The sequence below is a fragment of the Myxocyprinus asiaticus genome, chromosome 47, assembly GCF_019703515.2.
Source record: "Myxocyprinus asiaticus isolate MX2 ecotype Aquarium Trade chromosome 47, UBuf_Myxa_2, whole genome shotgun sequence".
NCBI classification, from domain to species: Eukaryota; Metazoa; Chordata; class Actinopteri; order Cypriniformes; family Catostomidae; genus Myxocyprinus; species Myxocyprinus asiaticus.
The window spans coordinates 15,777,150-15,802,931 of record NC_059390.1 but is presented as its reverse complement, the minus strand read 5'-3'; the positions used below and the strand labels follow the sequence as shown (position 1 = coordinate 15,802,931).

Here is a 25,782-nt window from a genome sequence, read left to right as displayed (position 1 = left end):
TTCAATAATTAGAAAATTAGAAAAATGCTGTTTCAAATAGTTTTAAATTGAGTATAGCATGTCACAAAGCAGCATATAGTTAAAACTGCTTGACACATATCATGTCAACTGCCCATATTGTTTGCTTTAAAGTACAAAATACATACAATGTTTTCTATCAGTCATTTCAGAGAAGAAACTCACCTGAATTTTACTGCCATCCGGCTGTGCAATTTAACATAACTAACAGGATATGGTTAATTGCAGGTCTTGAAGTTACTGTAGCTGTAAGTCAGATACCAATGAGCATCATTATCCCTTCATCAACACTACAAAAAAGCCCTGTTAACCAGAAGTAATGGACAGCACGCTGCTGCCATCTGTTGGCAGTTTTCTGTGGTGCAAAGACACATTTTGGGAGATGATTTAGACTAGGGATGTGCGAGACTAGTCGATTTATCGACACTGGAATTACTAGTCGGCTAATATTTCCCCCCATTAAACTGATCATAATTTTTACACATTTACGTTTGGGTTTATATTTTTACAGAGGCTGCACTTAAATTACATATTAATGTTACATATTTTAAATAGAATTAATAATACAAATGTTATTTTAAAAAGAGAATAGCTGGAGCAGATACAGAGTTTCATTTCACCTCAGGCTGCGCGTGCTTCTTCCCTCTCTCACTCGCGGCGCGCGCAGGAAAATGTCCTCTCGCTAGACAAGCAAACTCAGCAAAGTAGCTATAAAATCACTTCGGTGGTGGTGCAGGAATAGGATTTCCAAACGTTTGAATGTCCCTATGGATGTTTTCACATTTGAGTCTTCTTTAAATCTGTGTGTGCTTGTACGTTATTTTTCCACTGTGCAGGCTTTTTCAAGTACAGGTTATTCGCCTCATGTGAGTCAAGTTTTTCTGTAGGTTGGTTTCTTTTTAGACTAGTCGACTTCAAAATTTCAGTTTAAATGTCAGTGAAATTAGTCGTTCAGCACATCCCTAATTTAGACGTGTTGTGTCTTTCTTAGATCCCTTACATAATTAGACTGCAGTTTACCTAATATATTTAACCATATTGTCACATTGTTTATCATCTAGTTTTATCCCACATTTCCGAATGAATGTGAACAGTATGCTGATACAACAGAAAGATGTATTCATCCACAAATAACTTGCCCTTTACAGACAGCAATACAAATGACTTAAGGCCTGTCTTGAGTTAAAAATACATGAATCACAAAAGCACAAATGATTTCAAAATTAGGTGTTGGTGAGATGCTGTTGAGGAAATCATGTTTGATCACAGTCAATGAACCTCTGCACACCATTACTGACACTCCCCAAACACTGTCTCTGGTGAACTCTGACCCCAAAAGTAACATCATTAGGAGATGAAAGTCAAACACATGATTCTAGGTGTGCAGGAAGTGCAACTGTAAATATAATCGTTTGACACAGTATAATCGTTTGACACAGTATAGTGTGTGGGTCAGGTTTTGCCTACATTGTTGGGATCAAATGTCTTTAATGTCAAATGACTATAATAATGTCACATACTAAATAATGTCTTAATGAAAGTCTAAAAATGCAAAAAGGTTTTGCTGAGGCTTAGGTTTAGGGAGTGGGGTAAGATCATCATTAGCTAGTCAATGGAAAGTCCTAACCATGATAGAAAAATAAAGAATTTTTGTAAATATACAAATATTAGCTATAGTTTGGGGATAAAATTGTGCCCAAACATAAGCTAAACCCGACCAAACCTCTCTTTGGGGGCGATCGGAGAAATCCTCAATTGGAAAATTGATTCATAAATAAAGCAAATACTGTTTTTTAAAATCCTAAAAATGCACAAGGTTTTCTTTGTAGGGTAGGGTCAGGGTGTGGGTCAGGGTTTGTAAATAGTAAGCAGCTTTATATAAAAACAATGGAAGTCTATGGTATGTCCCTATTTAGCCAAGTAAGTTTGTGTGTTGTGTGTGTATATGAATACACAAAAACAGACAATGAAGAAAAAAGGCTTTTTTAATTGGATTCTAAAACAAGTCTGATATTCCATGTCTGAAAAATGTGGTCTTCGTATTGAGATTGTAATAGCTTCGGGAAGAAAGAGAGAGAACAAGACATTATGTATTGACTAAACTATTAATCAGGACAGTAATTCTATCAACAAAGACCTCACAGAGTCATTTTGTGTGGCCCACACAGACTGTTTCCCATTGTCGACAGTGTTTTTAACAGACTCTAAGCAGGTCCAAATCAGCCTATGACAGTGGCGTTCACTCAGTCATTCTCTCCACAGACAGCAGGCCTGTAACAACACTATCGACAGTCGGATTTGCTCAGTGAAAAGCAACGGCAGCAGCACTGAGATTAGTTTTGGAGCTCTCTCATAAGAGTTAAGTGCCGAGCGCTCCGATACAAAGCCTGTTTGATCCTCGGGGATTGTAGGATGTAAAGCATTTGAGGCTGTCAAGCCCTTTGTCGTGATAGCACATGTTTTTCTCCATCTTCTTAGTCTGTTCGTCTGTCTATTGTTATGATCCGCTCCAGCAACAGCTGTGGGTATTGTCATCACTGTTAATCTGAGGGAATATCTTTAGCTTTCCGCGTTATGAACAGCTGTTCGTATTGTGCCAGTGTCGTTAATCTGATTCTTCATCTTTAGCTCCTCAATTTGAGGTTTTGGTCCGGGCCATTACACCGCCTATTGCGTGGATTCTTTGTTGTAAACATGAGCTGGATCTGTTCCACATCTGTAGACAAACACTCGGACGGCCTGCTGTCGCCAGATGTTTCCCAGATGCAATCTTTGATTGTACAATGGCTTATTTAGCTGAATCTTAATTTATTTCAACAAATACACTTATTTACAGGACAGACAATATGGATAGCACTAACTGAAGGAGTTTGATGGAAAATAATACGTTAAAAAAGGGAGCATGCACCTGGATAGTGGAAGCAATATTATGTTGGGTAGCACCTGTGTTCAGAACCATCAAGCAACATTTAAAATAATGCAGAAGGCTTATCTTTAATACCATTCTGCTTTGTTTTCTAAAGTAAAAGATTGTCTGGTGTAAAAGACTGTCATCAATGAACATAATCTGATTTGGCATTGATATACAGCCATTGAAAGATGTACTGTATATGAATGCTGCTCCCAATAAAGATATGGTCTTTAGTTTTAACAGTGATTCCCAACTAGGCATATGTTTATCCCAGGGGGTACTAAAGGGATAGTTCAGCCAAAAATGAAAATTCTGTCATCTTTGATGCATCATCATGTTGCTTCATACCCATACTTTCTTTTGTGAAACACAAAAGGAGCTTCAGTCACCATTCACTTTCATTGCTATTTATTTTTTTATTTTTTCAGACAATGAAAGTGAATGGTGACTGAGACTAAACAATCCGTCTTACATATCCTTTTTAGTTCCATGAAAGAAAGAAAGTCATACAGGTTTGGAACAATGTGAGGGTGAGTAAATGATGAACTATCCCTTTAAGCGGGTTCCAGGGGGTACTTGGGAAGATTTTTCTTTGATAAACCTATTGAACCTATTGACCTATAGGTTTATTCTTAAGGAAAGAAAAATAATTGTTTTGTTAATTTGTGTTTTTTTAAAGTGACTCATAATAGTAATGTCAATTAAGGGATACATAAGACAAAAAAGATTGGGAACAGTGATTTATCAGAGACTTGATGCAACACCCCCCACACCAAAACATCTTTTTTAATACCTTCAAAACATTGGATCAGCCTTGTAGCACATTAAAGCCATCTCATTGTGAAGATACACACATTAGTCCTGACAAGAGCTTCCATTAAACAATGAAATACTAATGAGGTTACAGTGAAATAAAAGTAGATCGAGCAAGCCTTGTACAATTACCTCAAATATAAATATCCCCCCATGTTTAAAGAGCCATTAATCAGATAAAAATAGACTGAAGGAGTCTTTTGTGATTAACGAGGTGAGACTTGTGCTAATTACTGTTTCCTCCGCTTGTAATTAGGTTGGCACGTCTAATCAAGATGAATGAACAGCCTGACCCGCTGCACATTGTTTGTGGCTCACAAACCCAGCGGCTTTTACATCTTTATTCCTCAAACTGTATTATCATGACCTTGTCTCGATGAGACACGCTCCCATAACTGTGTATTGCTTTATTACCTCCTCCTGTGGTGTGTTTTAAAGAGATGCTCTGAATGAGAGCTTTGTCTAGCTCGTTCTGCCTTCAGCTGCTTTTATGCTTTTTCAGGGTTTTAGTCCATATCTACCACCTGTTGTGGAAACAAGACTTTTAAGGTTATTCCATGAGTAATAAATGCATACATAATCTACTGTTTTTTATCATATTATTGTAAGTAAATGAGGCATAAGGAGGTGTCAAAATTGTAAAGTTGTCTGACTCTCAATATGCTTTGCGTATCCCACGCTCTAGTAATTATTTCAGACAAATGTACATGAATACGTGTGCAGTATGCACAGACTTTTTGTTAGGTAGCTTGTTTTTTTATCTATCTATTTGTTTGTTTATTAATTCAATAGAACGACAGAGATACAATGCAAAATTTAGGGATGTATTGAAGGATTTGTTTTTATAGTCTAAAGACTAAGAAGGCTTTATATTATATTGTATATACGGTTTATATTGTGTAATAATTGCATATATATATCCTACTTTTATTTTTTATTTTTATAATTTTAGCCATAATATTGTGTGTAAATGAGGCACATGTCAGCCTGTACACTGTCAAATGTTCAAGCATTGTAATTATTTCAGTATGTGTAAAATGGAAATAAGTTGAGGCATGAATAGCAGATATTGAATTTGGTAATTAATGTTGAGCTTTCAGTGGAAGTCGCTGGAGGAACTGGAACTAATTCAATTACAGTCTTAACTGGAGCACTGATATAATTATTTCTTTCTGAAATAACGCAGTATAAAATGCAAGCATGATTTTCTTTGTTGCTGCTGTTTCCTACTTTGGTGAACAAAAAGTGGTGGCACAATCTATTATCAAATGACTTCTCTGGGTGATTTTTTACAGTTTTATCTAATTTATATATATACAGTATATACACCGATCAGCGACAACATTAAAATCACCTGCCTAATATTGTGTAGGTCCCCCTCGTGCTGCCAAAACAGCGCCAACCCGCATCTAAGAATAGCATTCTGAGATGCGATTCTTCTCACCACAATTGTACAGAGCGGTTATCTGAGTTACTGTAGACTTTGTCAGTTCAATGATTGTTGGTGCCAGATGGGCTGGTTTGAGTATTTCTGTAACTGCTGATCTCCTTGGATTTTCACGCACAACAGTCTCTAGAGTTTACTCCGAATGGTGCCAAAAACAGAGAATGGCAAGACTGGTTCGAACTGACAAAGTCTATGGTAATTCAGATAACTGCTCTGTACAATTGTGGTGAGACGAATAACATCTCAGAATGCTATTATATATATATATATATATATATATATATACACACACAACAGTTAGTTCCGGTCCTCAAATCTGATTGGGCGAGAGACGTTCCATGAGCACTGATGGTCTGACACCATCAGCGCTCAGATGCTTCACTGTGTGTTTCACTCCGCTTGTGTTTGTGCCGTTCTAAACTAAAGTGTAAGAGCAGTGCAGATGGAACTGTTTGTCTTTTTTTTTGACATTACATATGTTAGGTAGCATGTGGTGGCAAAAGATCATGAAGTGAATCCACGTCAGCCACTGTTTACATACAACAGCGCTCCGTGATTGCTACTACACTATTAAAACTAGGAAATAGCTTTAAACGGCTTTAAACAAACAACTTCAGCATTAAGGCTCATCACAGCTGAGAGACACAACAGACTAATTAATTACACAACTCAAGGTGCTTACCTCTTAACGGAGTTTCCACATTGGATACATACTGTTTAAAATGGCAGAGGACATTGCGGTTTCTATAGTGAAAGACTCTTGTGCACCGTCTACCGCGAAATAGAGAGGACTACCCCCACTTGGACGCTCTTTTTCCACTGAGAAAGCTGATCTTCAGAAAGCTGACAGCATCTCTGCTTGGGAGTGGCAACAGGTGATCGCACACGCTCCGTCTCTCTCTCTCTCTCTCTCACACACACACACACACACACACACACACACACACACACACAGACACACATCCATCCTTGTTTATTCAATAACTTGTTAGAAACAGCACAAGCCGTGATACTATTTCTGAAGTGACATTTTTGAATTACTAACGAAGGCTTGGACGCATCATTTGGTTTGAACCAGCAACGGCAGATTCTGATCAGTCACGTTAGAAAGTAGTTCCATGCACAAATTCGTTTTTATGACCGTACTCAGTTTTTCCTACTTTTTTAAAATTTACTTGTTCATTGAACTGTTGTATATAAGCAATATCACACTCGCAATCATGCTATATGGCCCTAAATCAGCACTGCTGTGATTACCTATGGCCAAATCACAGCAGTGCTGATGTAGGGCCATATCGCACTCTTGCTCGTGTGATATTGCTTAATATATATATATATATATATATATATATATATATATATATATATATATATATATACACTGTGTATGGATGGATGGATGTGTGTGTATGTATACAAGTAAATCTATATATTCACAGTAAATCTATATACAGTGTTGAGGAGTAACAGAATACATGTAACGGGATTACGTATTTAAAATACAAAATATAAGTAACTGTATTCCACAACAGTTAAATTTCAAAAAGTATTTTGATTACTGAAGAGATTACTCTGCATTTTATTGTCATTTGTTTCATTTAATATTTAGTCCTTTAAGATGAAAAACATTTATACATATAAATGATGCGATCCAAAGTGCATTTGAACAGCGGTGAAACACTTTCTTATGATGTGTTACATTCATACGAACAGACAGAGAAGTAAGTTTGAAGTTTGCAGCAGAAGAAATAGAAATAAACTTTGTGTAAATTGTCAGCTTTACGCTAAGCTAAAATGCTATTTCTAACCATTTTACGTGCACGTCACCAGACACGATCATATTTTTTTTATCAAGAAAATTCACGTTAGATTATAATTTCTTCTTTACTTGTAAAACCTTTGATATTATCGTATTCTTGATAATAATTTTTATATTGTTTTCCTGTAAAAATATCTAAAAATCCTTAAAACAAGATCAATTTGATTGATCTTGTTTTAGAAACAACACTGCATAAGATATTTAGATATTTCAGAGAATGTATTTTTAACATGTGTATTTTGTCTTACTGTACTGGCAGAGTTTTTATAGTCAAAACAAGTGAAAAAATCTACCAGTGCTGAAGAAGTTATCCAAAGTATTTAGAATACGTTACTGACCTTGAGTAATCTAACGGAATACATTACAAATTCTGTAGTGGAATACATTTCAGAAGTAACCCTCCCAACCCTGTATATATATATATATATATATATATATATATATATATATATATATATATATATATATATATATATATATATATATATATATATTTTTATGAAATTCCAGACAAAGGAATGAGGCAATTAAAATCTGTAGAATTTTATTTCTATTCACATGATTTGATACAGACTTTAAATGCAACACTTTAGGATTTCATCCCCAGATTATTAAATCTACTTAACAGTACATCTGTTTAGGGAAAAAAACACAATGGACATAGTTTAAACAAAGAACTTTTTTTAACAGTTTGTTTAAAGCTGAACATATAGACTACACCTACAGTAAAACTGCCAGTAGATACTTGCATGAGGCAGTACTGTACAAAGTACAACGTTCACCAGAAGTACTTCATTTGCTGAAAGTTTGGAACTACCTGTCACTTTCTGTTTCATACAAATGCTAAAGAGTGCAAAGAAAGCAGTTAATCTCAGCAATTGCTAGCTGTTAGATGTTTCCCAATATTAGGATCTTTGTACAAATTTCTGGGCGTATTATTACTTTATATTACTCAGAAGAAAAAAAATTAAATGTAGCATTCTGTGATCCTTGACAGTTCAAAACTGTGATCAAGGTGACGGTGTTATCTTGACAGTTCCCAAAGAATTGGCATTTAAAAAGAAGCATACTTCAGAATAAAAAAACAACCAGATTTCACAGTTTCTAGAATTTACAGTATTGTATATGATTGTTTGTGATATAGGCAAACTGACACTGGAAAACAGAGTTAAATGAGATGCAGCCAAGCGATGCAAAGGTAAGCACTTAGTCTCAGAGCTGAGATTTGCACTAGAAACAGCTTGGTCACACTTTAAATTACATTGTTCATGTAAGTACTAAGTAATATTAATGAACATGTAATTACTATTTAATTACTGCAGAGCTACTTGTAATTACAATAGTTATTATAATTACAACAGCAATATGTGTAACAGGGACACTGTAAAATGAAATGCTACCAAAATCTCTACTCTAATCTCTACCACCATTTCTTTGCAGTTAAAACTTAACAGAGGTTCAAATGAGGACTGATTTTGTTCTCAAAAAATTGAGCAAACAAGGCATTTAGCTATTGTGGAGTAAGTGGAGTTCAGAGTAAGAATATGAAAGCTTTATTGGGTCCAGCCTGCGATACCATCGTTAAGGCCTCTGGGAGAACAGTACATCAATTAAAAACAGTTCACCAATACCTCCCAGACAAACATACAGCAGCTCACTAGTGGTCTCATTTAAATAAGTATAAAAAAAACACCTTTCAAACAGTAAATATCACCCCATATTATTATCTATGTGGGAAAATACACTGTGCATCATGTACAAAGCATGAAATATCAGCACTTTGGTGTGGGCTTCAGATTAGCTACCGGCTCATTGTAGCCATGTCTACCTCTGCCTTCTCCAAGTGCCAAGCTTAGAAAGCATTGTGAAATTTTATGAATGTGGTACAGTGTGATGGTTCACAGTGACAGAATTTGGGAGGAATCTTCATTCGGAAACAATGACGCTTCTATTGGTCCCTGAATTCCACATCTTACCACATCTGTGCCAGGAATAACCCTCATATAGGGACAGACAGGCCTTAAGTTTGCCATTCAGACAGAACCACATAGCATCAGTGACTCTCTGTACAGTAACCAAAAATTCCTTACAGTACACAGATTTCTCCCCTTAAAAATGTGTGTAAACAAGCAGGAATGACCTTCAGAATAGTTGCTGAAAATAAACCCAGTGGCCCTTCTCTCTCTTTTTTGCGTGATATTTATTGTTATTGAGGTACTCTGTCCTCTGAGGCAAAGTGGATTGGTATCTTGGGAGGGGAGGTAAGGGGTTTCTTTATTTCATATTCTCTAGGGCTCTTCAAATACACGGGCAAGTCAAGGCTCCAGAGTAAGCCTCCTTATATTGTTCATGGTAGCAGAGTGCCAGTTGTTTGCTGGCAATAGCACTTCACTGACACTGTTGGAAAACTAGGGCACTAGGGTGACTTCTTTCTTGACCAGATGGAAGGAAAGAGAAGAGCTTATTCATCTTTCTACAACACTAAACCAACACTATGAGGTGTTGAGTTCAAAAGTGACTGGGGGCTTGTGTAAAGTGATATGTTCAGACAAGTAAGTGCAGTGTTCAGTCTACAAAACCGAAGAGCTCTCCAGGTAGTACTTGTGTCCACCAGAGGGAGCTCTTCTCTACAGAGTAGTGCAAACCGTAACCTGAGAGATTATTCTGGAAGGTTGAGTGATGTGACTTCTGGCTTCATCTTAAAGTACTGGCTGAAACGGAGAACTGCATATCTGCAAAAAGCATAATTGATGATGAAGAGTGAGAATGTATATTTTGGAACTGGACTGTATTGAGAATTCATGTTGAAGAGTAAGTGAAAACTCACCCCAAGAAGTCAAAGTCAATGGTGGAGTATTGAGCCTGGATCAACGCCCACAGTCCCCAGAAGAAATGAGATGCCTGTGCCGAATGAAAGCCACAGACAATTAGGATAAATGAGGATAGCTTTTACTATATATATATATATATATATATATATATATATATATATATATATATATATATATATATACACACACACACACACACACATACACATGCAGGCCCATGCACAGACATTTTGAGGGGCAGTGGCTCAAACTGAGAAAAAGCCCCCCCCCCCCCCCCCCCCCCAAAATAAAGTTACAGAGAATTATTTAAAAAAAAAAAAAAAATCAAAGTCGTATTGTTAATAATCAGGCTTCATGCTAATACTACTACTGTTGTTGTTGCTGTTAAAACTTGTGTTCCATTAAAATATTCCCATGTTTATCTTGCTCCTTATCAAACTCTTAGTATTTTGTCCCTTTACAGTAAGTCACTAAAATCCTCTCACCAGTACCTGACTCCTGATGTTCAGAACACTCTCATTCTCTGACCTGTTGCCTTGTGATTGTAATAGTAGTGTCTGTATATTAATATGCTACATACATAACTCATGTAAAAATAATTACTACCTTTTTTCTTTTTTTGTTATCTGTAAACAAATATTTATTTTAGTTTTACTTAAAATATGCTTTACTTGCAAACACAAAATTATACATTACTTCCTCCCATGGCAAATGATTGAGGAAAAATACTTTCCTGGAGACACAGTGTGCAATGTGCTGGATCTGTTGCTATATATTTTCATCACATGATGAACCTGCTTGCTTGCTGGTGTTTTGAATCCAGCTTTGCAAAGAAACACTCCCTTTAGCAGCCTGCCTTCACTCTCTCTTTCTGTCTCATCTTCTTTTTTGTGAAAGTGTGGTACTATAAACAGTGTGCAACACACAGTTTGAACACATATAATATACAGAGCATAGTGTGATGCCTAATATGCACACCTGGTGTTACTGAACATTATGCAGTTAATTTCCAAGGTTACTCAAGTGTTATCACTTTTTTAAACTGTATAGGACTGACATAGGCTTCATATACTGTATGTATGCATACTTTAGTACACCATAAATTGTAGAAAACAGCTGTCCACACGCAATCATTTGTTCTAAATTATTTGAATCAGCTTAAATTAGCATTCAGTTAACATTTAACTAATAATATAAAGTAATATAAATGTCAGTACTATTTAATATATTTTAATATTGTTTTTAAATATGTATTAATTATTAAAATATTATTATTTGTATTTTATGTATATTACATTTATAAATATATATTTTAATAGATTTAATAATTTTAAAATATTGCACATTTATTATTATATACAGTATATATATATATATATATATATATATATATAAAAAATCCAATTACAGTACACTAAAAAAGTAAATCTAAAAATATTGCTTAAAAATAATGGTAAAATCTAAATTAATTAATTGTTTCATTCGACTCATTCGACAAATTTTAAGGGTTTGATCAGGTGGAAATAGCTCTGAAAGGTAACAAGGATTGTTTTGTTTTTTTTACCAAGATTTTTAAATTTTTTTTGCATTATTGATATAAGAAGGTCCTGTGTCATGAAAATAATGTCACAATGTAATAATCTTAATGGACCTAAAAATATGCTTCATTTTCTATATGCAAAATAAATACATGTTTTCTTTTGATCTCTCCAGAAAATGCTTGACAGGTTTTTTAAGAATCACCCTGACACTGGAGTCAACTGCGACAGATTGTATGTTATTGTTGCTTATAAACATTTGACCTACTCCTTCCTAAGCAAAGACTGTTTTCTTTCAGTGGACACATTAAAAAGGGAAAAAATAACTGCATGAAAGATATTTGTGTTGATTCTGGATCACTGAGAGGAAAGTAAAAGCTTATAAAATGTGGCATACATTTATAAAAGCCCGTTATGAGAATGAATCATTGAATCCATCATGTGAGTAAAAATCACGGGTTTGCTGGCCCATAATAAACTCGCTATCCTATCCTGTTTTTTGCTAAACTACACAGGACAAATTTTTGTCTCTGCCAGAGGCAAAGGTCCCAAACCCCCCCCCCCCCCAAACACAATCTTTGAGCAAATACAGACCAACTTTTGTAAAACACCATGTAAAGATGGTGTGTACACATCAGTTAGGGCAACACAGCTCAACTCAGGACCCCTGTTTAAGAACGCAACCCAGGGATCAGTACCTACAAATTAGCCATGTTCACATCTGAAATGTAACAGAAATATTCAAGAAGATGACTTAAGGTTTTCACACCTTTTAAACAATCAATTTCCATGGCTTTTGAGTTTTATAAATCATTTTATAGAGATTGCACTCACACAGAGCAATTTCTAAATGAAGAAATGTTTTAGATCCAAACGTAGCTTGAAAAATATATAGAAACTACCAAAATATGTTTGTTTAGATGACTTCTCCAAGCCTGGAAATCATTATTTTAAGAATTTCCTGATATTTCTAGATTTTCCATGACTGTGGGAATCCTATATAAACAATTCCCACCAAATCTGGTTCAGATCTGTCCATGTTTTCTTCAGATTTCCAATTACAAAAAAATTAAGGCAGCAAAACACCATTGCTTTTACACTGTGCCATTTTCTGGCATCTGTTTAAATGTCTCTCAAGGTCTCTCTCAGGGACATGAGAGAAAACAGTGCCTCCCTTGGTTTTGTTCATCGTATCGCAATGCCAAAAAATTAGGTTTTATTTTTATTTTATTCTTATTTTTTTATTTTTTCCCCCACATAAATCAAAATGTAAAAATTGCTCTATCTGCCCTGCTTTTAACCTGTCTATTGATCATAAAACAGATTGTGTGAGTGTAAACTGGATATTAAATTAGTTTTCCACCCTGAAGTAAATATCATCTTCAAGAAACAGCTAAAGGGCAGTGCAACACAATCATCAAAGAATGACCTGCACACACACAAATACACACATTTACATCTCAGTCAGGGTGGCCAGGAAGTCAAGGCTCTTTCCTTGAAATCCTGCAATTACTATTCATTCCTTTGTCTCTGATTCAATCACTTCTCTAATGCACATGATCTACCTGCTAAATAGTTAAATTGAGCATGATGTTCCCATTTACTTTGTTAAAATGCTGCATGTTATTAAAGAAAGCAATTAAACTAAAAAAAGGCCAGTGTTTAATTTGGCAGGGTACACATGGATCAGAATGTCACAATTCAAAAAACGAAGCAGATAAATCCAGTTTCAACTCACCAAGGCGAAGCAGTTGACTTGCACGTACAGCACCTCCACTTCAGTGTTGGAGACCTGTGAGCCCTGTGATTTGTACTCCTTGTAAGCCTCCAGATAGGCCCTGAGCCACTGCAACTGGAACTCTCGACCAGGATACAGACTGTAGTCCACCTCATTCAGACCTGTCACTCACCCAAAACCAAACCCAGTTAGGGCTATTGGCAACATATCTAATATTTACAATAGTTTGTGATGATTTTGCTAGCAAAAAAAAAAAAAAAAAGATCAACACTGTGAATATGAATGATTTTACTTTGCTTTGTATTTGTCCATTCCGTTTTTTTAAAGACTGTGTCTTTAGACCAGTTTTGCAATCCCTCTTTGTCCTCTTGGAAGTATAAAAGTGTTAAAATGTTTTAACAGCGTCTACAATTTACTGTATAGTTCAGTAGTAAAAATGTTGTTTGTGTTGGTATCCGTGGAGTTTGATTCATTTCCGTAAATCAGTTCAAAGTGTCCATTTTAAAGAATCTATTCAAATCACTGATTCAATAATTCATACATGTCATTTCTGAAAAAGATCACGAAAGTCCCTGCGTGTCATTTTTCATGTATTTTAATGTTTTAGAAAAAATATATGTCGATAAATATTGCAGTTTATTACTTATTTATTATGTATTTTGTATTGCTGCATTTAAATGAAAATTATGAAATATCATTCTTCTTTCATGTTCATTTAGTGAAAAACATGCCTTGAATGTTTTTAACAAGATTGTTACTGTATTTTACTTTATGAATCTACTTGGTTACAATTCTTTGGCCCAAAATACTGACTTTCAGAACAAATTCCAAAATATCGAGATATTTACGTATACTGAATATCAGGAAAGTGCAAGATTTTTTTAATTTTTTTTAATTTATTTTTTTATATATTGGCTAGCCCTAAACACAATTATATCTTTGTGTCACAGACTACCTTGTTAAACAGGTTTCTCCATTCTGTTTGTTAATTTCTTTTATAGAATAGCTTAATTTCTGATCATATCACATTACCTGCAAATTCATTGAAGTGATTCCCAATGTCAAAGGCTTGGTAACTGTACCCAGCATATTCGTAGTCAATGAATTTGACATTTCCTACAGGAGGGAAAACAATGACAATTTGTTTACAAAAGCACACACGATAATTGTCTTCTTAACCCTTTTTCTTTTTTACTGTAACATTCTATGCCTGTATTAGCAAACCAACACCACATGGGGTTTATCTGCAGTTTAAACAAATCACATCTGGGAAAAGGAGTAAGGATTTGCATTCTGGTGAAAGACAAGACAGAGTCAACAAATGACAGAAACTGAAGACATGGGGACAGATTTCATGCAGTCATAGCATGCATGTGTAAAATAAATAGCATATTATATTTACATGAGTCTGCTGAGAGGAAAAGTGGAAAACTTGCAATCATGTTTGATTTTTTTTTTTTTTTCTTTATTGGAAGATATTTAGGTGATATTTAAACTGGAAACAAGCACACTGGTTCCTGCTTGATTACAAAATATGAATTGAATGGGAGAAAGTTGTTATTGCAAGTTTTCCGAATTTTCCACGAAATATAATCTTGACTTTAGAAAGAAAGAAAATGTGTCTCATGCAAACAGTGTTCTGCTCTATAGGAGGAAACACAACAAAGTAAAGAAGAGAGTAAAATAAAAGTGAAGAGAGCAATATGGATAAATTGTTCAGAGAGGAGTCGAGTTTACAGCCTTACAGAATGCAAAAATGGGAGACAGTCGTACATGAAGGCCAGAGGAGGTAAAGGAGAGAAAATGGCCGACATCGGCATCTAGTGGCACATAGTCTGTATAGCAGTGGTGTGCAAGCAATGACTTAATCGGTGAAGTGATGTGGATAGAGCTAACTTCAGAATACAAAGCCTTACTCCTATGAGACCATATAAATATGTGTACTGCATTGTTTGTGTTGTCTTAAAGGGGGTCATATCATTTCATTTTTACCCAGATTCACTATATTATTTAACTGAACATAGTATATAGATGCTATGGACTGTACTCGTTATTTACACTTCTTTTTATAGTTTTTTAGTATTTTATTATTTTAATATTTATTTTAACATTGAAAGTATTTAGAATATATTATTTACTTCAACAATTCCAGTCTACCTGTGCTTGCTTGTTGCATATGTATGTATATTATAGTTGTTGCAAACTATAATGTTAGTCAAGTATTTTTGTGCCAAATGCAGTCAGAATTTATCATTTACTTACACTCATGTTTTTGCAAACCCATATGACTCTTTATTCAATCAAACAGAAAATGGCATTTTTGGGGGGCCTGGGTAGCTCAGCAAGTAAAGACACTGACTACCACACCTGGAGTCGCAAGTCTGAATCCAGGGCGTGCCGAGAGACATCAGGCTTCCAAAGCAACCAATTGGCCCAGTTGCTAGGGTGGGTAATCCCTCCCCCACCCCCCCAAAATAAATAAATGAAATTTTATAGCCTCAATCACCATTCACTTTCATTGTAAAGAAAAAAAAGTTGCAATGAAAGTAAATGGTGACTGAGGCTATTCTGTCTAACCTCTCCTTTTGTGTTCAACGTAAAAATGAAAGTCATACAGGTTTGTAACAACATGAGGGTGAGTAAACAATTAAAGAATTTTCATTTTTGGGTGATCTATCCCTTGAAGTCACCAAATAGGCGTCATTGACGTGCTAATGTGTTTAAATGTATTCATCTGTGCAAAGTCATGAAAGTTTAGGAGTAATTTTTGCAGCTATGTTTCAACAAATCAGGGGGTTTTTTAGACTGGAGAGGAAGTTTTGAGTTTTGAAAGTATGTTTTCATGCTCTTTTTTTTTTCCCTCAAAAGATCTGATATGGCCCCTTTAAAACTACACCACTGCCTGTTCTTTGAAATCAGTGTGCCTATGTGTTTATATGTGTGTTTGACTTTAAGTTGCCTTGCATACTCAGTGCGCTAGAGCTTATGATGTGTAAAAAAAAGTTTGATTGACATTGGACAGAAGTGTTGGTCTACAGAAAGAGACACGTGAGGTGGTTACCGGACCCGGTGGCGTCCTAGCGGGACACACTGAACACCTCCAGTCAGTGGCTATAGCCCTGTGCAGCAGATGAAGAGATTTGGGCAAACTCACATCTGTCACAGAACACACACAGCTTCACTGCAGAGAGGCCACTGGGCACCTCCCTCTTTAAGAACAAACACGGCTCATCTTATAAACGCACACCCCCACCACACAGTATCCCCATTGGTCGATTATCCAGCCAATGAGGCCGCGAGTTACTGCCTCAGTGCAAATGCCATGGTGGCTTCCCGTGCAGGCCAAGCCTGTGGGACTCTCAAACTTATTTGACTCCCTGAGTGACAACGAAAGGAAAGAAAAACAAAAACAAGTACAGTTGCAGAAAGCTTTGCTGTTGTGTAACACTTTGCTTTCTATTTCTCTTTGTGTGGAGGGGGCTGAGTATACAGTATTAAAAATAACTTTTAAAAAACATTCTGCTGTGAAAACTTTCTCCCACCCCTCAGTGTACATATTAAAATCTAGCTGGAGCTTGGCTTGGCTTTTTTTGTTTTTTGAAAATGTCACCTCCTTCCTCTCTGAAAGTTATGGTTTGTGTAGTTCAAATACAAACAAGTGCCCAAAGGTTGTAGCTGCCCCCAAACCATGTTCTTGAACCAAATTTCCATGACTGAATTGCTAATCTGTTGTTGGGAATTATTTACTCATCCAAGAACAGCTTTTAAAGGAACAGTTCCCCAAAAAAGAAAATTCTGATAAAATTTATTTATATTATACAAAACCCAAATGACTTTTTTCTTCCATGGAACCCAAAAGGAGATGTTAGGCAGAATGCTAGCCTTATTCACCCATTTACTTTCATTACATCTTTTTTCCATACAATGAAAATGAATGGTGACTAAGGCTTACTTTCTGCTTAATATCTCTTTTTGTGTTCAACAGAAGAAAGAAAGTGCTTTGGAACAACATGTGATTTGGTAAATGATGACAAAATTTTCATTTTTGGGTGAACTACCTTTTTATGGGCAACTGCTACCTTTAGGGTTGGCACTGTGGCTGATATGTGCTGATGATAATCAGTTTGACTGCTGCTGCTGCCTCTTAAAAAAACAAAAAAAATAGAGAGACAGGAAGTCTAAATTTTCCCATTACTACTGTGGCAGAGCAGCCATTTTCTCACTTGCTCACTCTCTTCCAAGTCAACACTCGCATTCATTCTCTGCAGCCTGTCGTTTAGGTAGCGGCAGACAGTCGCCAGTTTCTACTTCATGAAGATTGTAAACAGCATCACAGCAACATTCCCCCAAAAGCAACACAAACACACATTTGCTTTTGATTTAAAGACAAGAAAACACATTTTATGGAAACCAGTGGATTCTTCTGGTCCTTGGATGAGAATGTAATTTAAGGATCCTTTAAGGAAGGGCATCCATACTACATTTCTGAGGTGAAAACACTAAATTCAAGCCTACCTGAGGCAGGGGGGTTGGTGAAACAAACGCTACTGTGGCTGAAGGAAGCTGGTAGGGTTTGTTGGACTCACCTTCCTCTTGGTTGTAGATGATGTTCTTACAGAGTAGGTCATTGTGGCAAAGAACGACTGGGGAACCCAGTTTAGAAAGGCTCTGCTTAAGCCAGATCATCTCATCTCTAAGACACACAGCACTGGGGACCTCACTGTTCAGCCTTGAAAAAGAGGACACAGACATCAATAAAAACACACACAAATGTTTGTTTGGAAAATGTTAATAAAACTTTATTGTTACATGTTGTTTTCTTTTCTAAGAAGGAATTAAATGCATTTTGACAGGAAAGAAGTACACAGAGTCAGATGATCTGCAACTATTGGAGATTAACTATGAAAAATCATATGATTAATCACGATTAAATATCGACTGACAGCACTAATTTATATATATTTCTAAGCATATGTTATATGTAAGGCTGTCAATCAATAAAAAATGTTAATCAAATTAATTCATGACATGATGATTAATTAATTGTAATTAATCACATACATCATTGTTTGCTGAGAAAGGCCCCCAAATAAAGATAATTTATATAAACTATGTATAATAATTCAAATATTTATAAAAAATAACATATATAATATCTATAATACGGATTGAAATTCAGTTTGAAATAAATTGCATTATTGTGGCAGATGGATAAAGCATTGATTTGACAATACAAAAAGAACTCAATATATTGTTTGTTTTATTCTCATATCATTGAACAAGCCTACAGTTTACAGCAATCTGTTTTGCACTGAGTTTGTCAATGTGTCCAGCTCTCACAGTATGCATTCTTGCATTTTTTAATTGTCGCTCAATGAACATGTGCGTGCCTCAGACGGACACGTTTGGACCATTTCACTGGTATTCAGCATCACAAGGGCTGCATTTTTAGGACGCTCTGTCAAGTTAAAAGTATTGGAAACTCCACCCCTGGAGTCGCGAGTTCGAATCCAGGGCGTGCTGAGTGACTCCAGCCAGGTCTTCTAAGCAACCAATTGACCCGGTTGCTAGGGTGGGTAGAGTCATGTTGGCTTAACCTCCCCGTGGTTGCTATAATGTGGTTCTCCCTCTTAGTGGGGCGTGTGGTGAGTTGTGTGTGTATGCCGTGAAGAATAATGTGAAGCCTCCACATGCGCTAAGTCTCTGTGGTAGCGCGCTCAACAAGCCATGCGATAAGATGCGCGGATTGACGGTCTCAGATGCGGAGGCAACTGAGATTCGTCCTCCGCCACCCAGAGTCATTACGCCACCATGAGGACTTAGAGCGCATTGGGCATTCCAAATTGGGGAGGAAAAAAAAAGTATTGGAAACTTTGAAAATCACATCTCAAGATTCCTGTATTCTGTTGTGTTTCGCCCACCTGTTGTGCTTTTGCTTCCTCAGAGTGAGCGAATCTCATTCTTTGGCTGCGCTGCTAGTGAGGTTTATTGAGGCACGCTGCCACCTATTCACGCAGCTCGCAAAAACAGATGTACTTCAAGCTTGAAAAAGTAGGCGCTTGCTGACATCGCCTCTACAACTGCTTCACGTACGTAATAAACATTGGAAGATCTCTCTGCCCACTTGCAGCTTGAATGGTTGGAAAATCCATACTTTTTAGTTATCCGTACTCAGGGGGAATGGTTAATTGTGTTAATTTTGTAACGTGTTATTTTTTAGCTAATCGCACTAAATTAACGCATTAAATCACCAACCCTAGTTATGTGATTTTGCTACGTTTACACCTCCTATGTTTACGCCTCCACACTTGGCACCAACAAAAATTAAGACTTATGAAAATGCTCTCTAGAACCACATATTTTGGATGAAGATGATGTTTAAGTAAACTGAGTTTTAAATGAAAATGGATTAGTGTGTGGACGTTGCCTTTCCCAAACCATAAAATATATATTTTTTCAATTTAGATTAAAAAACAACAACTTTGCTTTAATTATGAATTGATATTCCAATTGAGGACGTTCCCAAAAGTCCAAAAAGGAAGGTTTTGCCAGATTTAGCTCACTTTTGAGGACGATCATGTCCCTAAACTATAGCTTAGTATGTACACACATACAAACACACAAATATTTTTGTGTTCCAGTGTGATCTTTGTGATTCAATGAAGGCACATTGTTTCCAAACCTGCCTTCTTCACGTAGTAAATTATATTATCTTAAAAACCTTCTTTTCAGGGTGAAATTATAGGAAACATAACAGACTACATAAGAGACTACTTTTCAAAAGCAATGAAAGATACAACAAAGGCATTGGAACAGTTAAATTTTTGGAGTTTATAAATTGTAAAGTTACCATAGAGACACTGTATTGGTGTGTTATTTGCAGATGTTACTTTTTGCAGGTGCTAGATAGCACACATTGATCCTTTTTTACTTGAAACAATTAATGATGCTTTCTAAACTTCAAGTATTAAACTTTGTCATGTACCTCATACAGATCTGTTTGTTCCATGGACGTGAATAATTACCTAAAGTCATGTGGCTTGTTGAAGAGAGGTGAGCTATTACTTTTCTAAACGATAAGATTTTCCTAGATAAGAAGTACCGGTAGTCATATCTAGGGTCCAGATTTCTCAGAGACTTGATTGTGGTTTGGGCCAGTAAGCAACCACCAAGAATGCCCTACTTATAACCACTCAGAATGCCTTAGCAACTTCATAAAAATGCCCTAGCAAATAAAAGCACCCTAGCACTGAGTTTTGCACAGGTAAACACAATATTTTCTTTAGAAATATATAAAAAACTTTTTCAAATTACATGACCACCTGCTGAATTGATTATCAGGCATTTAGATGTATTTCTGCTTCATGACTGACAGCTTAATGGTTGTTGCTCTGAACTTGTTCTTGTGCAAATAAGTCTATCTGTGTGTGTACCACATACCATGACAAGACGAGTCATGTAACATTAGGTGGGCTTTCAAACCACAATGAGAACAGAGCGTATTTACTTAGGAATGATAAAAGAAATGTCATAAATCAAAAGAATCTCATATCTTTTCTGTAATTCACTGCCATAGCAGGCTTGGCTAAGATACATTCTTTGACAATCTACCGCCTACATTTTGAATTCTGAATCTACTGTGTGTTACTGTGTACAACTCTCTACTTGTTCTGTTTTGCAGATGAAATGCACTTGAAAAGATTGCAGTTAGATTTAAATGGGATTCAATCATTAAATTCAAAGCTCTTCTCACCTTTGGTCCATCTCAGGGTCCTTAAAGTGTGTAGGAACAAGTGAAAAGAACTTGCTTATCTTCAGCCAAAGGTCTGACTGGGGTACCCAACCATTATGGGCATGTATGGCATGGTACTTGGCCATCTGCCTTGCAATGAGCCTGTAAAATATGAAAATGATAACATGCATATGAAATATACTTTGCAATTCTGATGATTTAGCTGCGAGCAAAACATTGCTATGTTTCTTTGAGCATCCTGACCAACCTGATACAGCAACACTGGCTCAACCAATGGTGTGAGTTTGGGAAATGACTATCTGTTTGCCGACCAATGGCAGATGGAAAGGGGGAGAGGAAAGGGGTGGGAGGGTGGTTGGGTTAGGAAATCTTTAAAAACAGCCTTTATTTTTGCAATAAAACAGTGAAAACAGTAAAAAAAATAAATAGTGCCCTCCCACTTGATCAGCTGTCTTGGTTCCGGAAGTATTTTTCCCATTCATTTCTTCCATAGGAAATTTATAAAATGGTTCATAAAACACATAAAAGCCATGAACCAAACCAACCAGCTCTAAGGTGAATCACAACATTACACTTGAATTTGAAGCAAGAACGTATTTGAAAATCAGAAAAAAAGGCAAAGGTACATTACATGAAGCATTGGGAATGTGCTCAATCTAAAAAACGAAAAATAAAAAGCTAATCATTTAAAGTTGGTAATTTTAAGTATGGAATCAATATATTTTATGTTTATTGCAAAATATTCAGTCATATACAAATACAGTATATAAGTCAGGGATGGGCATTTTGGCCATTTTGTCTACTCGAGTACTCGGACTAATTACTCGTCGAGAACTCGAGGGCCAATGACATGTGCATAACTGTATATTTAATAACAAACATCTGACAAACGTCTTTGGCTGCTGCATTGCATCTTGTTGTTCCAGTTTATCATCTATTCATTATTATAGGCTGTTATAAAATAATCTGTTTTAATGGACTTGGACTTGTCACGGACTCGGATGCATATTTACTCGAACTTGACTCGGACTCGAGCCTTTGGGACTCTGTATTTTTTCCGAGTCCAGGGCATTTGATTTGTGATGCAATGAACAAAATAAATAATTACAAATAATGAAACAGAAATAAATGGAAACTCTGTCTGCAAGCAGTTGTAGCACCCCCTGATGTCATAGACGTAGCCAGAGTTTGTTTCACCGTGTTGAGCAAACACACCTGCAGAGCGGCACACTCAGTCAACCAATATTCTTGAATGTTCCTATGAAGACTGCTGTATAACACCGATTACCAAGGTGGCTGGCACGATAAACACATAAAGACGACGGGTATGTAGCCAATGTACTAGAAACTACAAGGCAGTCTCGCATGGCACGGGACCTGACAACTGGTAAAGTCACACACAGCATTTGTGCAGCTAAGATGGTGCTCGCGTTGCAGTTTCGTCGTGGTTAAGAACTTCATTAAGTCAAATCACCCACATCATGTCTCTCACAGTTTACTAAAACAACATATAAAAATGAAAAATCTAAAAAATATTATTAATATTGGGCTATTAAGTCTTTTTAGGTGTTATGTATCCACACATGTAGGCAAAAAAATTTTTATTGCTAAAGCAGACTGCAACTCTAAACAGATAAACAGCACCTATTTATTGTTTTTCTATTTTAAAAGCATTGATGAGCTACTTAAAATATGTTTTTTTTTATATTTTTTTCCACAATAAAATACCCAATGAAATATGAAGTTATTTTGGGCAGTGAAATGTTTTGTTTATAATTTAATTATAGATTGGGTGACCAGACGTCCCGGTTTATTACACAGGATAGTACCAGTTTTTGGTAGGGTCACTGATTTTTTTCTTCTTAAATTAAATCTCCTCATTGTCCTTCTCGCTATTGTCTCTGGTATCGTTTACAGAGAAGAAAATAAATTTTGTTGCGTCGCACGTTGATTTGACGATACATTCATTCTAGTCTTCAGCAAATCAGCTGAAATGTATCTGGTTATCATGGCAATGACGTCATGCGCTCTATGTCATGCCGTCAGTCAGCGCAAATGCCCAAAATAATGCAAAAATGCGTTTTCAACGAGTTGAAAGAAGCCGATCCATGTCTTCGCGCAACTTGTGAAAATGTAAGCGGGGTGTTTTCTGAATGTTCATTTTCCCCACAAGCACAGAGGTAAATCAGACAAGTGTCACATTCAGACAGCTAAACTGCACTTTTTACATAGTACAAGCACTTAGAGGAAAGGCTTAATAAAATAATTTCGACTCATCCATCCTTTTCTTTAAAAACAGCAAAAATCGGATTTACAGTGAGGCACTTAAAATGGAAGTAAATGTGGCAATTTTTTTTACTTAAAATACTCACTTTTTCAAAAGTATAGCCACAAGATATAAAGGATATGTGTGTAAACATGATTTTAGTGTGATGAAATCACTTGCTAACCTTTTCTGTGTAAAAATATAGCAAATTTTACAACTTCTTTGCCATGACAATGTAATGTCAACAAACCCTAAAACCAAAAACGACTGTAAAAATTACAATTTAAACAACTTTACAGCTCAAATAATACATGAGTTTTAACAGAATAATTAATGTGTTTTTATAAAATTATAAGCTTCACATTAACCCCTCCAAAAATTGGCCTCATTCACTTCCATTGTAAATGTCTCACTGTAACACAGAGTTTTGCTTTTTTTAACGAAAAGGAGGGACGAGTCAAAATAAATTTTTGTGATAATCAATATTATGCCACAAATGTTGTTGATTGAGCTTTCACTTTCTTTAGTCATGTTTTGTCTTCATACACCTAAAGTAAATGCTTTCATTCTGAAACCACTCATTTTGATGTTGAGTTTACGGTTACAATTTTAATTCAGATTCATGAACAGATTCATTCCGTCTCGACACGGACTCGTTCTGGAGTCCAACTCGGCCCCTTTTGGACTCTGACTCGACTCGGACTCAATTGTTTAAAGACTGGACTTGACTCGGACTCGACTAAGGTGGACTCGAACCCAACACTACCATATTATTGTTGCTGTGATGATTCATGAAGCGTTCCATTCAACTCGGAGTGTCGGAATTTCCACCTTTTAACTGGGGATAGTGCAACGGAATGACACTTTATGTCAGACTTCTAACTTGGAAACTCATGCGGAAATCTTCGACTCCCATTTCGTCGAGATGCAGGTGTGTGTTACTTCACGCAAACATTTTGGCACCCAGGACAGGGAGGTTTACAATCAATGACAAACATTCACTTTTATTAAATAATATCCATTAACAAGTCAAAGTTCTTACATTAAATGATAATAAAACATGTTTAGCAAACGTTTTGCAGAGACAGGTGTTCAAAACATGGTTAATTACACTCCCTTTGGATTATAGTTACGATAGCATTGCAACGTCGTATATCAGTTTGGTTGCTATGAGACGTCTCTGATAATCAATGTACCCCTCAAAATCACAACGTAATCAATCTCAAAATTAAAAATAAGCTCACTCTTTGACACATGTGTGTTTAGTTATCAGGTAATTGTCACTGAATTTCGAATTAAGTGAGAAGTCACATCATGCTTGATCACCATCGATCATCGTTTTCATGAACAATCATTAATGCCACGTCCGAGTACTCGAGTACTCGTGCCCATCCCTAATATAAGTACAGTAGTTTGAAGACAGACCGACTCGATTTTTTACTTCATGGGTGTGAACGGTCACTGCAGAGCTCTTTTGGTGCAGTTTGTTTAATGCGATTCTCTGATTGGTGGATCATTCTCAGCTTGATCAGCGATAGTGTAATTCTTCAATAGGAATTCTAAAATTAAACACGCTTTTTTTTAGTTTTTTTTTATGGAAGCTGAAATAATGTGGACTGATGGCTTTAACAGAAGCATATGCCATCGATTAACAACCTCAGAGCTCACGGTAGGTTTGTCTTTAATGGAATTTTTCCCCTATGGAAAAAAATTTGTGTTTTTCTTTTTTTTGATTTTCTCCCCTTTTTTCTCCCCAATTTGGAATGCCCAATTCCCAATGCGCTCCAAGTCCTCATGGTGGCGTAGTGACAAGCCTCAATCCGGGTGGCGGAGGACGAATCTCAGTTGCCTTCGCATCTGAGAACGTCAATCCACGCATCTTATCATGTGGCTTGTTGAGCGCTTTACCGCGGAGACATAGTGTGTGTGGAGGCATAGTGTGTGTGGAGCCACTAATGTCATATATATTTGACATTAGTGGAGCAGGAATTACCAGCTTCACCAAAATTAAACTGTTTAAAATGGCTTATCAGACAACTCTTCTGCTATCACTCTGCTAACACAGTAGCCTTGTTCTTTTACAGCAGTCTGAGGACAGACACGTATTGGCATAAGGCCTGGGTCAGTGTGTGAGAGAGCAGTGCGTCACTACTGTCTTAAGGGATTACTGGTTGAGGGCAAGGGTAATATGACAAGTGTCTGGCTAATTTGAGGTCAATGCCAGTCTCACTATCTCCGTTTCACTGTTCTCAATTGATGAGCTCATTATTAAGCAGGACAACAATGTTCAGGCCAAGAAATGACGATAGAGAATGCCTTTTTGACCCTGGTATCATAGCCTATCAGAGAGTCAAAAATGAACAGTCACTAAGCACCAAATGCAATAAAAATCATCTTTGTGAGTAAATAACTTGCAAGTGGCCAGAAACTTTTTAGGAAATTGCAACATTATACATGGTTTAAGTAGAACTGTAAGAGCAATAGTCTGAGCCACACTGATGTAAGTGACGCTTTCAATTCAAATCAACGATAAGAAACAACTGTCACAATTGAAGCACCTAATTATGACTTTTATCTGAGTGGAACAGTTTATTTAGGATGTTTTTCTTCTCCAGAACTCTTTGTGGTGACACATACGTCAAATACTC

At 36.3% G+C, this 25,782-nt stretch overlaps 1 protein-coding gene across 2 annotated transcripts in view; it reads right to left on the bottom strand.

The window, feature by feature from the left end:
• Positions 1-7,535: 7,535 nt before the first annotated feature.
• LOC127436500 (ethanolamine kinase 1-like) overlaps positions 7,536-25,782 on the bottom strand; it is a 21,831-nt gene continuing 3,584 nt past the window's right edge. The window contains exons 3-8 of one of the 2 annotated variants that reach the window (XM_051690700.1): positions 20,869-21,009; positions 17,702-17,844; positions 14,148-14,231; positions 13,116-13,276; positions 9,836-9,909; positions 7,536-9,740 (exon numbers count right to left, since the gene is read on the bottom strand). In XM_051690700.1, coding sequence (XP_051546660.1) covers positions 9,668-9,740; positions 9,836-9,909; positions 13,116-13,276; positions 14,148-14,231; positions 17,702-17,844; positions 20,869-21,009 — 676 coding nt within the window. In that variant the 3' untranslated portion in view covers positions 7,536-9,667. Of the gene's footprint in view, positions 9,741-9,835; positions 9,910-13,115; positions 13,277-14,147; positions 14,232-16,176; positions 16,272-17,701; positions 17,845-20,868; positions 21,010-25,782 lie in introns of those variants that run through there. The other variant, XM_051690701.1, reaches the window with a different exon arrangement.